The 13,928-nt window shown below is 52.3% G+C and overlaps 1 protein-coding gene across 3 annotated transcripts in view; it reads right to left on the bottom strand.

Annotated features, from left to right (window-relative positions):
- Pde2a (phosphodiesterase 2A) overlaps window positions 1-13,928 on the bottom strand; it is a 95,487-nt gene that overhangs the window by 51,955 nt on the left and 29,604 nt on the right. For 2 of the 3 annotated variants that reach the window (XM_008852738.3, XM_017803066.1), the window contains one exon: window positions 3,187-3,248. The exons of the other annotated variant lie outside the window; for it this stretch is intronic. In XM_008852738.3, coding sequence (XP_008850960.1) covers window positions 3,187-3,248 — 62 coding nt within the window. The remainder of the gene's footprint in view (window positions 1-3,186; window positions 3,249-13,928) is intronic. 3 annotated transcript variants of the gene reach the window in all.

The following is a 13,928-nucleotide window of genomic DNA, read 5'->3' as shown; positions in this document are numbered from 1 at the left end:
GCACCTACTATATGCCAGGCTTATGCCAGGTCCGAATGAACTTAAGAGGAATGAAGAGAATCAGGTGTTTTCAATAATTTAGGAGAAGATATACAACCAATAACCATTTGGGGTAATAAGTGACCCAATGGTACACTCAGGGAAACTGGATGCTGTGAGTACCCCAGAAGGAGAGGAGACTGATGACACCTCAGGGCAGAGAAGTTCACAGAGGAGGTGACATTTAACATGGAGGAGTTAGTGTAAGCAAGGGCAGGGATCTGGAAGAGCTAATGTGTGCTGGGCATCAAGCAATGGCACACAGCTGAAGGACTTGTCATCCAGGAGCAAGGATCAGACATGAGGGGACCCAGCAGGCATGTGGAGCAGTGCCATGCGATGGGGTATGGTCTTTGCATTCCCCCCAAAGGCAGCCATCGAGGAACTATGGGTTAGGTCATGTACTGGGGAGCTTGGTGTAGGAACCTGTGCCCTTGTCCATGCCTGCCTCTGTCTAAATGCCTGTCCCAGCCCTTATCCCAGCTGGAGCTCCCAGGACCCCACCTGGTCCCTGTGCCCAGCACAGAGGTATCAGCTCAATGTGAACTATCTCCACCTGATTTCTGAGAGAGAGGGATGATGCCAGAGCCTGGGATCCTGACAGAGGATCCCAGATTAGTCAGAAGGGTCCTTCCTCCCAGGGACCAGAGAGCCATCCCAGGAAAGTATACTGAACCAATGTCCACTGGGTGGGGAGGGTGCCCGCAGCATGGCTTCCCAGGCTGCTGCCCAGCCAGTGCCAAGAGAACATGCCATGCTCATAGATGTTCCACAAGCCTCTGTCCAGCCCTGTTGCACACTGTCTCATGAGGAGACAGCTTGGGCCTGACTCTAAGAATCACTGGACAGGGCAGTTCTTTCCATGACCTGCCATGGCCCAGGCCTGGACCAGCTCCTCACACACACTCTATAGCTTCTCCCAACATTTCAGGATGCTAACACCAGCAACAGAGATTCTGACCCAATAAAAATAGGGGATCATTTGTGTTTATTTGGGCTTGTTTGATTTGCTTTGTTTTTTTTTTTTAAACAAGGCATCATGAATCCCAAGCTGACTCCAAACTAGATAAGTGTCTGAGGATGTCCTTAAACTTCTGAACCTCCTGCCTCCAACTTCTGAATGTTGAGATTAAAGGTATATACCACCACACCTGGTTTATGGAGTGCTGAGGGCAGAACCCTGGGCCTTTGTATGCTAAGCACTCTGCCAAATGAACTATATCTGATGGAGGGATCGTGTCTCTGCTTGCAGGTAAGGAAGATGGGCTCAGGATGGCTACTTGATAGGCCCAAGATCACACACTGGGAATTGAAAGACCCAGACCTAAAGCAGGCCCTCCTGAAAGGCCAGGCTGATAGTGACCATCCCTGGGATGAGTGAGATTTGTGACAGAACAGAGGTGAAATGTTCTGGGCCTAAGAGCCTTAGATGGAGGAGGTAGCAGGACTCAGACACAGGAAAAGGAGAGAGATTAATTACCATGATAGAAGAAGAAGGCCTGATCCAGGGAAGCCTTGTGGAAAGGATGAAGATGGTGGAAAGGGAAAGGGACAGAGCTTGAACATGCAGAAGCAGAGCCAATGGCTGAGGCTGAGGGTCTGCACACTGAGACACAAAAAGCCTTCAGCCAGGTTCCCTCAGCCCCTGTAACCCTGGAGGGTCTCAGCTTCTCCAAATCCCTCCCCTTGTAGCTTCCTGGGTGGGTAACAAATTCAGTCTTTCCTGGCGGGTAGCCTAGGCTGCTGAGACACTGCGGGCTCCCAGGAACACCATCTGTCCCAGCTCCCGGGGGAGCTCTCACCCCCCTGGGGAATGCCATGGCAATAAATAAATTAATAATGACTCTCTAGCCCTCCCCCCTTCCCTTTGCCAGCTCTCAGCACCAGGCCTCAGTCTCACTGCAAGGAAAATTCTCAGTCCTGGCCTCATGTCACACAGCAGGGAACTCACGCTGAACCCCTGCCCCAGACTCTATTGAACATCTCTTTCTCCTCTTAAGGGCAGGGGGAAGGGGACATCTGAACTCTAGCCCTAGCTCTACACGGATCCACTCCCAGCATTTGTTCTGGGCCTAAGTGTCCCTCAGACAGAAAAGTAAAATCCCAGCAAACCAGGCTGTGCTGAGTTGGACAAGGGAATGCACCCAAAGTGCCTGGCACCAAGGAGGCAGACATGGGCAGCAGCTTCTTCCTCTCAGCTCACCTGGGCACACTGGCAGACACCTGGATCAGTACATACACGCATACACACACACACACACACACACACACACACACACACAAACACATGCACACTTCTGTACCAATAATCTTCAATACCCACATCTCACCCTGGTTTTGTTCCTCATTGAACATGGAAGATTCCTTTAAGGCACCCCAAAGGCATGGTCAGAGCTGGGCTGGCAGCCTTCCCAGTGGAACTCAGGAATGAGAAAAACACAGTCCCCAGGCCCGGAGAGCTCACAATGCAGAGGACTAGCCAGGCATACATACAGAGTCACAGGATGGATAAAATAGGGTGCTTGCGGCACACACAGTGGGCAAAAAACAGCAGAGTGCCCCAGCACCCTACTACCTGCCAGGTGGGAGAGCTCAGAGGAGGGAGCGTGAGCCAGCTGGGGCCAGGGTTGATGGAGGGTGGAGGAGGCCATCCTGGAGGAAGGAGGCTACAGCAGAGCCCAGAAGGGTTTAATATGTCAGCAGCAGGTAGGTATACAGGGAGGCAGAAGTGGATGAAGGGGACTATGGAAAGCAGGGAGCTGGAGAATTGTGAGGAGAATGACAAGTTCAAGTTTAGGTGTTAGAAAGAGGCTTCTGGCAGTCACATGGAAGTGGGACAAGTGCAAACAAGCAGTCGGTGAGTGCCCAGGGGAGATGGCCAATGAAGGAATGGGTCTCCAAGGAACTCAGGAGTAGAGAATTCAGATGTGGAGTGAGGCTTGGGAGAACCAGAGAGGAGTCTGAAATGACTCCCAAGGTGAGTTGACTACAGGAAGACCCCCCAGGCTGGGTATAGAGTGGAGGGAGAGGGTTTTGACGTGGGGTGCCCCTAGGCTGGAGGGAGTGGGGCTGGGATGCAACTCCAGCCTCCAAATCCTGCACCCCACCCCACAAGCCCACCCACTCCTCCCTCTGCTGAGCTCTCACCTCCAGTCGGTCGTCTCTACTCCCTGGGGGCTCTGGCTCCTGTGCAAGGGGTTCCTGGCTGGCTGCAGAGACAAGAAGGCCAGGGGCTGAGGCCTACAAGGCCTTCTCCCCTTCTCCCCTTCTCCCCAGACTGCCCTCCCAGCAGCCCCCAGTAAGCCCACAGGCAGCCTTCTCCTCCAGGCAGACCTGCCTGTTTGTACCCTGCTCTCCCTGCAACACCTTTCTTGCTCCCTGCTTCCCTGGGCACTTCTATCTCTACTATATTCTCCTTTTCTCAACTCTGAGAACAGAGCCACATTCTTCCTTTCTGCCTAGTGCTCCCAAGGAGTGAAAATGAGTACATGTCAACCCATCCTGACATCCCTCCACTTCTGCTTCTCTCCAGGAAACTTCCTCAGTCCTATCTAGGCCTCAGTTTCCCTGTATGTAAAATGGGATTGGAATATCCACCTCAGTAGTCACTGAGCCTCTTCCAGGCTGAACCTTGATGCTGGAAGTCCAGAGATGCCTCACATCCCAAGAGAATATGGTCTCATGTCAAGCTGCCACCCCCAGCCTGGCACTGAGTCCTCTGGGCCCTAACTGGATCCCCACCCGTGTCTCCCAGCACCACTTCCACAGCTCCTGGAGTGTTGGCAGCTAGACACTACTGTGGTCCTGGCAGATGCACCAGGGACCCGCTCACTTGTTCTCAGAGGTCCACCACTGCCTAGGCAGCTTCCAGAAACTCAGCTTCTCTGACAAGCACTGCCCTGGGCCAGCTGCAGGCTCCTGCCCCTTCCCACCCCCATCCCCAAGCATGTCCCAGCATCATCGGACAGGCGGTGGGATATTCTGAGCCTGGCTTCGTTCCCGTCAGCTGCTGGCCGCCATGCCAGCCTGGCGCGGGTGCAGGGACTGATTTGATTTGGCAGCTTCAGAAGCCTGTGGTGGGGACAGGGTGGGGAGAGGGGGAGGGGGATGAGGCACCCATCCCCACAAGGAAATAAACAACCTCAGGCACTCAGCAAGCCGGGGGGGGGGGGGCGGCACACAGGCTGGCATGGGGAGGGGCTTCTGAGTTCCCTGCCTGGCATCCCCCTCTTTCCACCCAGGCACTGGACACCTGCCCAGGGCTGCAGGGAAGGGGTGGGAGGGTTGACAGTAGCTGCACCTGGTGTGTGGATGCTTGCAGAGCAGCTCTGTCAGGGGTCTGGTTGTTTCACATGGCCCCTATGTCCTGTGGGGTGTCCTGCTTTGCTGCATGTGCAGCTGGGCCTGAGTGTCACTCAGGGTGACTGCGTGTGGAGTGATGGTCTAGGAGTGGTCATCTCCCTGAATGACTGTGGCCAAATGACTGAACCTCTACAGAAGACTACCACCTAGGGTGTGATGAGATCACTGGTGCTGGCTGCTATAGGGCCTGGCATGTGCTGGCCCTGGCCCGTCCCTTCCCTCTGTGTGATGACCCCCACTAACCTTGCCTTATCCTGTAAAGGAAATGACGAGAGCCAAGATAAGTGTTTGACCCCAGAGTCATCTCTTTTGTCTACAAAGTACTTGCCTTCTCTTCCCCGCAGTCCCAGACACCCTCCCCTTCCCAAGAAGGTAGAGCAAGTCACAGTGGGCCTCTACCCCTCCCTGCCTCCCAGAGACCAATGGAGAGGCCTGCCGTTGCTCAGGCCTCCCATTCCAGCCTCTCTTCTTATCCCCTCCACTGGACCCCAAGTATGGGAAAGTAGACAGGGAGAGGGGTCTCACCTAGGTGTTCATAGGCCCTCCTGAGCTGCAATTCTGACTACCTCCCTACCTGCCCAACACAGTCCAGGTCCCACAGGTACCCAGATATCCTGAGAATATGTACTTACCTGTCAGTGTATTGTGAGTCCCCTGAGAACTTGACCTCTCAGTCAAAGAACCACTGTGAGGGTATCAGGGCCCCTGGTTCTTTGGCCTCTGTGCCAGGGATCGTGCAAAACCAAGTACTAAGGGCTATGAAGTCAGAACTATGCTGCAGATACCAGTCAGGGAGGTCAGGGTAGGGTGGAGCCTGCTTTGGGAAGATGCAGTCCCATCTGTCACCACCTCTCCATTGTCCCACTGTCCTCTAGGGACCATAGGGCTCTCTCCACCCAGCCACAGGAAGCTGAGCCCCTCCTGGAGACACTGAGGGAGGGATCTTGGGACTAAGGGGGGAGGAGCTAGTGAGGTGGAGCCTGTCCACAAGACCCTGGGGGGCTTCCCGGAAAACACATAGGGCCTCAAAGGAAAGGGAGGACACTGGTAACCAGGGTGACCTCCTGTCTGTATGGCTAAGCTTTCACCTGGGATAGAATTCATTTGTGTTTGTGATGTCCTTGCATATGTCTGTGTGTCTGTGTGCATGAGTGCCCATCCCAGGCATGGAGGCCTGAGCACTACTGAGTGCTCACTGTCAGGGTCTGCCCAAGATAGGGGTCAGCCAGCATCAGGGACAGTGGAGAAGACAGGAGTCTGGGCAAAGAAGTGACAGCAGCTTGGGGCTGTGAGGAAGGGCTGGGGAGAAAAGAGGAGGTGCCTGTACACTCTGCCCCTAGCTATGTAGCATCATCAGTTCTCAAACCCTGGACAATTGAGGCCAAGGGCAAGGTGTGCCTGTGTGACTTTGGGCAGGACCTTTCCTTCTCTGAGCCAGGGTCTTCATCCAAAGAAAAGGGTTAGACTTGATCTCCCAGGGCTTTCCCAGGGCTATCTTTTGAGAGAGTCATACCAACACAACCAGAGGTGGAGACTTACAGGGACTTAAAGAGAGTCCAGGGCAAGTGGGCATGAGAGAGAAGGATAAAACAGTGTGAGGAAGAGGTAGCAGAGTATAGAGGAGAGCCCTTCTGGGGAGCCTAGGAAGGCACTCTGAGAGCTGGGCAGCTGGGTGGGTTCCCTGTAGGGGACCCGATCCTTTGGACCGAGACAGGGGGTGGTACACAATAGAGCCTTGTGGATGACAGGGAGCAGCTGTCCACACCCCACCTGCTTTCTGGCCTGTGGGAGTAGAAAACTGGAGGGGTGACAGATAGGGACTCTGCTCTTGAACCTAGGTCCTGCCTCCACTCCTGCTCCCCAGGAATCCCAGGAGAAGGGAAAGGCTGGGGGCAGTGAGACATACCCAGGGAACCAGGAACTTCTGTTTCAGACTTGCTGGGCAGGTGACCTGGGCTGGCTTTGATCTGGCAGCCCACCAGGCTGGAGAATTCTCTAACATGTACAGTCACGACAAGGTTGTCCAGGGCCACCCAGGATGGGCTCTAAAATGTCCAGACCCTCCCCTTGAGTCAGGGTTTCTTTCCAACTCTGGCCTAGGTACTGAGGTACACACAGGATCCAAGAGACATCGAGCTACTAGACAACTGGACTGGCTTTGTGCCAGGATCCACAGTGGACCTGAGATCCAGACCAGGCTCCATCAGCTCTTTCAGGACCCCTGACCCTCAGGGCCAGAGCAAGGTCCATAGAGGGTGCTGAAAGTATCATCTGGTTACCTTGGTCACTGCTCCTATCTAAGCTCTGGGGCCTGAGCCCTCATAGGCAGGGGTTCCTGCAATTCTACACCAAGTTCAGGAAAGCACTCCTGTCCTGTTTTCCCCTCAGGCTGCTGTTGGGGAAGAAGGTTAGCAGGACCCCGCCTTCCTCTACCTCTATCAGCTCTACAAAGAGACCTTAAGGGCTGGTCTTCCATGGGGTGCTTCTCTATCACGGTCTGAGATGGTAGAAAATGGAGGCAGGAAACAACTCTCCAGCCCTGCAAACTTAGGAAATGGCAGGTCCCTCCCATGCACATGCACCAAGTCTGTGGTGACAGGAGAGAGACCATGTGACCAGGCTAATGGGTCTCCCATCTCCTCTGATGCCTAGGCACTCCTCTTCCCCTCCCTCACTGGTAGGGGAGGGGTGCCCACCATTCCACCCTAAGCTATCTGTCTCCATTGCGTCTTGTTATGTTTTTAATAACTGAGCATTGACATTAACAAGGCAGGTGGCTGCAGCTCTTCCCAGCAGCCCCATTTAGCATCATTGAATCATCAAATCATCAAATCCTAGAATCCTGGATGCACACAATGTCCGCATCTTGGGCTCCCAGAGTCTCAGCATCTTAAAGTCACAGAATGTCGGAATCATATAACCACACACCCACCCAGCCCTGGCTGAGAGCTGAGAAGGCTAGCATCATTCCAATGAGAGCCCCAAGCTGACAATCCCAGACTTTCAAATCACAGTCCCCTGGAGCTAGTGCTCACACAGCCTTAGGAACTATGGGCCTCCAACTTCCTCATTTTATAAGTGAGAAAATACAGCTTAGAAAATGGTCTTGCGCAATAGGACCAGAGAGCAAGCCCAGCAGTGGTCAACCCCGAAATGCAAGATTAGACCTGCATAGGTTGGTGTTTCAGAGAACTGTGCAACTCTGAAATTCGGAGTTCTAGTGTTTGTGATGGGTAAAGGGCGGCTGGCCTTCCTACCTCGATAGCTTCGCTTCTCCTTCTGACTTGCACAATCTTCTCTGCTGTGAGCACCCCAGCCTTCCTCCTCCCACTGTCCACTTTGGGTGCCCCAAGTAGAGGCAACCACGGATGAGGGTATGCTGGGCTAAAGGGACAGGAAAAACAAAATGCCTCCCTCACCTCAGGCACCAGCTGGAAGGGAAGGGCAGGCTCCTCAGAACAGGAAGGCTCTGACCATGGGGGGCGGCCACATCAGAGACTTCACAGGAGCTGGATCTAAAGTCCAGGGCCGCAGCCCAGGCCTCCAATTTACATGAGAAGAATTATGTACATTTAGCATTTTCATAAATTTCCATTTCTACTCATTTTGGAATTCACTCATACATTTTTGGATTTGAATTTTATTAAGGATTGCATTTTCACAGCTTGTTTTAATTCTTTGAGTTCTGAACACTCTGCCATACAAGCACAGTTTGAAGTGTTAGAATCATTTCATGAACTTCTCACCTGTGTGCAGCAGTGCCCGTTCCCCCACCTGGAGCTGCTGGTTCCTCCCTCGGCCTTTGCTCAGCCTAAATTGCACCTGGTTCTATGCGGGCCCCTGTGTGCATTCCATAGGGGCTCTGTCTCCTACTTTTCATCAGATATCCATAACTGCCCTGATGGGTTGGCAGCTCGGCAGTCAGCTAGAGAAACCAAGGCCCCGAGCAGGAAGGGGACTCAGGGCAGCGTTCTCCCCAGACTCTCTTCTGACTTACTTCCCAGAGATGAAGAGAGATCAGATGACTGGGCCAGGGCTCATAGCACATGGCAGGGCTGGTACCACTGTCCAGCTCTCCTGGCCACCAGGCTGGGCTCTGGCCCCAGCACCATGCTGTTCCCTGGCTGGCCTCCGTGCTGCCTGTGGCGGGTAAATGATTATTAATGACCCCCCTGGCAAAGAGACAGGAAATGCTTCCCAGCCACAGCTGGGGCATTGCTCCCTGCCAGCCTGTCAGCCGTGCCTGCCCTAGCCACATTGTGAGCATCAATGTTATCCCCATTCCTCAAGGCTGACTTGCTCTTCCTGCTCTCACTTCCCTGACTTTGACCTTCCAGGGGTAACAAGCAGAGCTTTCTTTTCCACATCTCTGCCTCTCACCAATTCCTCCAACTCATTTTGATCTCCTTCCTTGTCTCAAACAAGCCAGAAATAGCTCCTCTTCCAGGAGGCCTCCCCTGAATGATCCTCTAGTCCCTCCAAGTACCTGCTGCTATGGGCCCGAGGAACACTGAATCTCCTTCACTGAAAATTCTGTTCTTGTTCTCCTTGCTGCTCTGGTGGCTGTAAGATCAGCATAAGTGTTTTCTGTAACCTGTCCCCTTTTCCTCCAAGAAGACTCCAGCCCAGCTCCCTGGAATTCTCATCTCCTTTGAGCACCCTGCCCTGCCTGTCCTAACAACGCCTTGTGTATGGCTAGGCTTTTGTAGATGGACATTGTGCCAACAGGAAGAGTGGTTGAGATGAGCAGGAAGCTGACCTTCAAGTTCTCCCCACCTTCCCCCAAGGCTGAGCAATACCACATCACCTGGCATGTGGTAGGTAGCTCAGACTCAGGTGCCAAGGCTGAGGAGGTAGGGAACACAGACAGAGGCCGATGTTGGTATGGTGTGTGGCTAAGGCAGAGCCAGGGATCCCTCTCATTCAGCCCAGAGTAGGAAGAAGGGCAAGTTGGAGAGTCTCCAGGGGGAAACAAATCTGAAAGTTGAGGGATGAGCCTGGAGAACATTCTGGACAGAAAGGGGGATGGTAGCTGTGACTGCATGTTGGTGGCAGACAGAGGGAGGAAGAGGGTGCTCACAAGTCCTATGACTCTATTCATGGTGCTGGATTCTGGACTGCCAAGGTGGCCAAGTTGGTAGGATGGGAGATGGGGGAGGGATATCAAGAGACAAGATGTGGTTGGTGAGGCTGGCAGGAACCAAAATTTGCAGGGCTTACAAACCATGTTGAAAACGTTGAATGCTTTCCAGGGAACCAGTGTGAAGGGAGGAGTTGAAAGGAGGGATGAGATGTTAGGCCTGGGTGCGATGGAGCTCTCTGGGCCATGGATACTGAGGCCTAGGTTGGTGTAGTCTAGGCCAGGGGTGATGAGGCTATGCAGGGGAAGAGTGGAGGCAGGAAGGGAGAGAACTGAATGGTGGAGGGAGACTTCAGCTACAGGGGTGTCTGGGTGGGCCCTCTATCCTCAGAGAGTTCAAGATGAAGGACTGTATGTGGGGACAGAAGTCTGGGCCTATCCTTCCATGGATTGGAAAGGCCTTAGGAAGACCTCCTAGGTCTTCACCAGTTGTGAAGCTAAAGAGTGACCTGGATTCCACTCAGGTTTGCTTCGTCCTCACCTGTATGTATATGAGCTAGGATGAGTAAGGCATGTCTACATGGGACTCCATCATCACTGTGACCTGTTAAATGATCTCAAGAATTGGAAGGAACTACCTTAATAATGATGATGGTGATGGCAACAGCCATGTCAGTGACTCTGGTCAAAGATTTGGCTGGAGAAAGGTGATCTGAAGCCTGAGAAGGGCTGGCCACCCAAAGCCACACAGTGGTGCTTTGGCAGTTGGGCCAGAATCTCATTCCACCTCAATTCTCTGCCCATCTCACATCATCTTAAGGCTAAGCTCAAGCCCACTCACTTTGAAGAACCTTCTGGAAGATGATGCTGAGGCATGATCCCTAGCCCCTTTCTGGATGCCTGAACTGTCTCTGGCCCTCCAACCTTAGGAGTCCTGAACACTGATGCTTTCCAATGCCTGCCTGGATGCTGCCAAGAAGGGCTTTCCCAGAATTTTCTCTCTGGAGAATATGGCCTGGGTCCTCTATTGCCTGAGAACTCCACCATCAGACTACCTGGTTCCCAGAGGTATGACCAGATCTTCCTTTTCTGATAAGGGTCTCTATGAGGACAGGGTCTATTTCTGCATTTGATGTGGGTCAACAAATGGAGGGTTTCTGGTCAGCTCCCAGTTTGGTGATGCTAAGGAAGAAAGAGGAGAGGAGAGCATGAGGGTACTTGGCTACTCAGCAACCCTGAGGTGGTACATTCCAGAATGAACACTGAGCCATCCCAGTCCTAAGAATGTATGGCTGGCAGACTTGGCCAACTCCAAGCCCAGCCCAGAGAGGTGCCTCCAGAGACACCACTGGCCTCTTGGCCAGTGTCTGACCCTCTCCTCTCCTGAAGTGGTAGTAAACACAGTGGCCTTGCTCACACGTGTATCCTCTCCCCACCCCCTCCGAACCCTGGCCCCAAACATGGGACAACCTAAGAGGAAAAGAACAAAGGTTCCTGGACCACAACATCACCCGCCGCCCGCCTGTCCAGCGCCTGCTCAGCAGGAAACTCAAAACAAAGGCCTTGGTTAAAGTGAAAAGGATGAAGGGCAAAGGGTAGGAGCAGCCTGGGTTGGGGGGCGCAAGTGAGGGCATCTCTAGGGACCTGATTAGGAGGAAAGCAAGAACAGGAAGGCAGCCAAGTCCTCCCTGAGTACATACGTCACTTCACAAACATTTATGGGGCACCTGCTGCATTCTCACACAGCCAAACATAATATACCTCTTTCCTCACATCATACACCTTATGCACACACTCTGTTACCCAGACCTCAGCCCCCGTGTAGACATGCCTAACTCATCCAAACTCCCTGTATATGCCTCACACTCTCCTCAAAGAGACCTTATCTCAAACAATAGGCTGGAAAGCCATTGCCAATGTGCTTGTTTGCCCACCAGGACTAGATGGTAAGACCCTATTGCTGAAGATGCAACACATTTTAGTTGAAGGACATAGAGAAATCAATCTGTAACTGACTTGGAAGCATCCTCCCTGATGGCTAGATTTCACGGTGCCAAAAGGTGCTATGTAGACACTGGCAGAGAAAAGATGTCAATGATCTCACTCAGTGCTGAACCCTGAATGCTGCAATACTGACCTGCCCATGAGGGCAATAGTGCCATGATTGTTTGGTAGGTAACTAACTGCTTTCTGCTTAGATTTGAGGCCTGCTCCACAAGACTGATTCATGCCTTATACTGTAAACCTAGTCAAAAGCTCATGACCAAGGAGGTGGTAGGCCCTTAGGGGGAAGCTACTCCTGTTGTTTTGCTAAAAGCTCATGTTGTCAAATTGCCTTCTGAATATTTATGTTTATACCCATAGATTAGTGTGGCCTTCAACCTTGGTCAAAGAAGCTTCTTTGTACAATGGACAGCAGTTAATGCAGAGACTAATAATGCATCAAAGAGCTAAGACTAAGGGACTGTCGTGTCCTCAGCCCTAAATGGGACATCTATTATCACACACACACACACACACACACACACACACACACACACACACACACACAGCTCACAGGGAGGAAAGATCACAGAATCCACACCTCACACTAAAAAATCACATAGCTCACACACCCACACTTCACACCACACTCATACCCTCTCCTACCATGTACCTCACACACCTCACACTCACCTCCCTAGTCACAGACACATGCATCCAATGAAATTACACACATGCATACACACACACAAACCCATCATACATAAAGACACATGCAGATACCCTGCATAGACAATATGCACACCTGATATCACACCAAAACATCACAAACTTGTGGGCACATAAAGCCCCTTGGCACAGACAACCCTGCCTACAAACTGCCTCCTCCTACCCACACTGCAGCCTGGTCAGCCAGTTCCTCAGTTAACTGGACCCTTCAGCCCTGTCTGCACCCTTTCCTGTCCAGAGGTGTATAATAATTGCCACAGACACATCACACTCAAACACCAACACACAGATATGAATATGGTTTCCAAGCAAACCCAGGATGTACCACAGTGATTCTAAGCCACCAACTAGGCTACAAACACACTTAGACACACACAATCCTGCTCCACTTCTCTCTCACAAAACATCCATTCAAAACCAGCAGGAACATACTAGGATCCTTCCTGGCTACAGACAGCAGCCAAATTGCATCCACAGTCACATACTCAATCTTTAACATGCAAGCTGCCCCTCTAACAATATCACACCGCCATGATAGATACACAACCATGCGCACACACAAGAATCACACTCTGTGTTTCAAGTCCACACTGGCAATCCTGCCTCTCCAGCTATATACAACACGTAACACCACAGACTCACTAGCCACACACTCAGCATAATCCCCCTATGGATAATCTCACTCATATGATGTGGTCATACATGACACAATACACGATTACACATAAGATACATCCAAAGCATGCCACCTAGTGCGTGCTACACACACTCAGAAACACTCACACAAGCACATACACCCCCAACTCACCCAACCCTGGATAGCTCCCTCCACAGGTGAAAGACTCCAGTCAATACACGATTACACATAAGATACATCCAAAGCATGCCACCTAGTGCGTGCTGCACACACTCAGAAACACTCACACAAGCACATACACCCCCAACTCACTCAACCCTGGATAGCTCCCTCCACAGGTGAAAGACTCCAGTTTACCTCTCTCCCCCATTTCAAAACCCAGCTGCCTCAGTCACCACCAGGACATCAGGGATAAGGGGGTTATAAATAACAAATGCCAGTATCCCATCTTGTGATCTCTACCCACCTCAGACCTGGAGCACCCATGAGCACAACATCCTCCATGTTTAAGCCCTTGGATTTGGGTCCACCCCATGCCACACCAGAGAACACAGGCAAGCCTGGAGGTCCTAGGCACTCCAGCCTTGTCCTTTGATCCTGTCCCCTCCTCAGCCCAAAGTAGAGGCACACAAATGGAGACGGTATGGTCACAGAAATACCTTAGAACAAAAATAGACCCAGAGAGATGGAAGGGTGACTAGACCAAGTGAGGTGGGCAACCTAGAGCAAGACACCAAGTCAGAGAGCAGCAGAGGAACAGTGGGACAGTGAGCCCAAGAGTTGGCAAGAACCTGGAATAAAGTGGGACTGGCACATCGGGAGAGAAGGGGGCGGGCAGCAGAAGGAAACTGGAGGCCTCCTATGACAGAGGGAGGAAGGGAATCTGGTAGGGGGCAGTCCCGCTGAGAAAGAAGCTGAGATGGGCAAAGGGGTTTGGACCCTTGGGTAGGGGAAAAGCTGGGGGACTACAATCTGGATGGCGGGAGTGCTGGAGCTGTGAAACAGAGTAGCCTAGGGTCTTGGGGTAGGTCCTAAACTCTAAGGTAGATCTCCTGGATGCTAAAGGTTCAGGTGGTGCAGGTGTGCCTGGAGTCTGAA

The sequence above is a fragment of the Nannospalax galili genome, unplaced genomic scaffold (genome assembly GCF_000622305.1).
Source record: "Nannospalax galili isolate Female #2095 unplaced genomic scaffold, S.galili_v1.0 scaffold686, whole genome shotgun sequence".
Classification (NCBI taxonomy): Eukaryota; Metazoa; Chordata; class Mammalia; order Rodentia; family Spalacidae; genus Nannospalax; species Nannospalax galili.
This window is presented reverse-complemented; position numbering and strand designations above follow the sequence as displayed.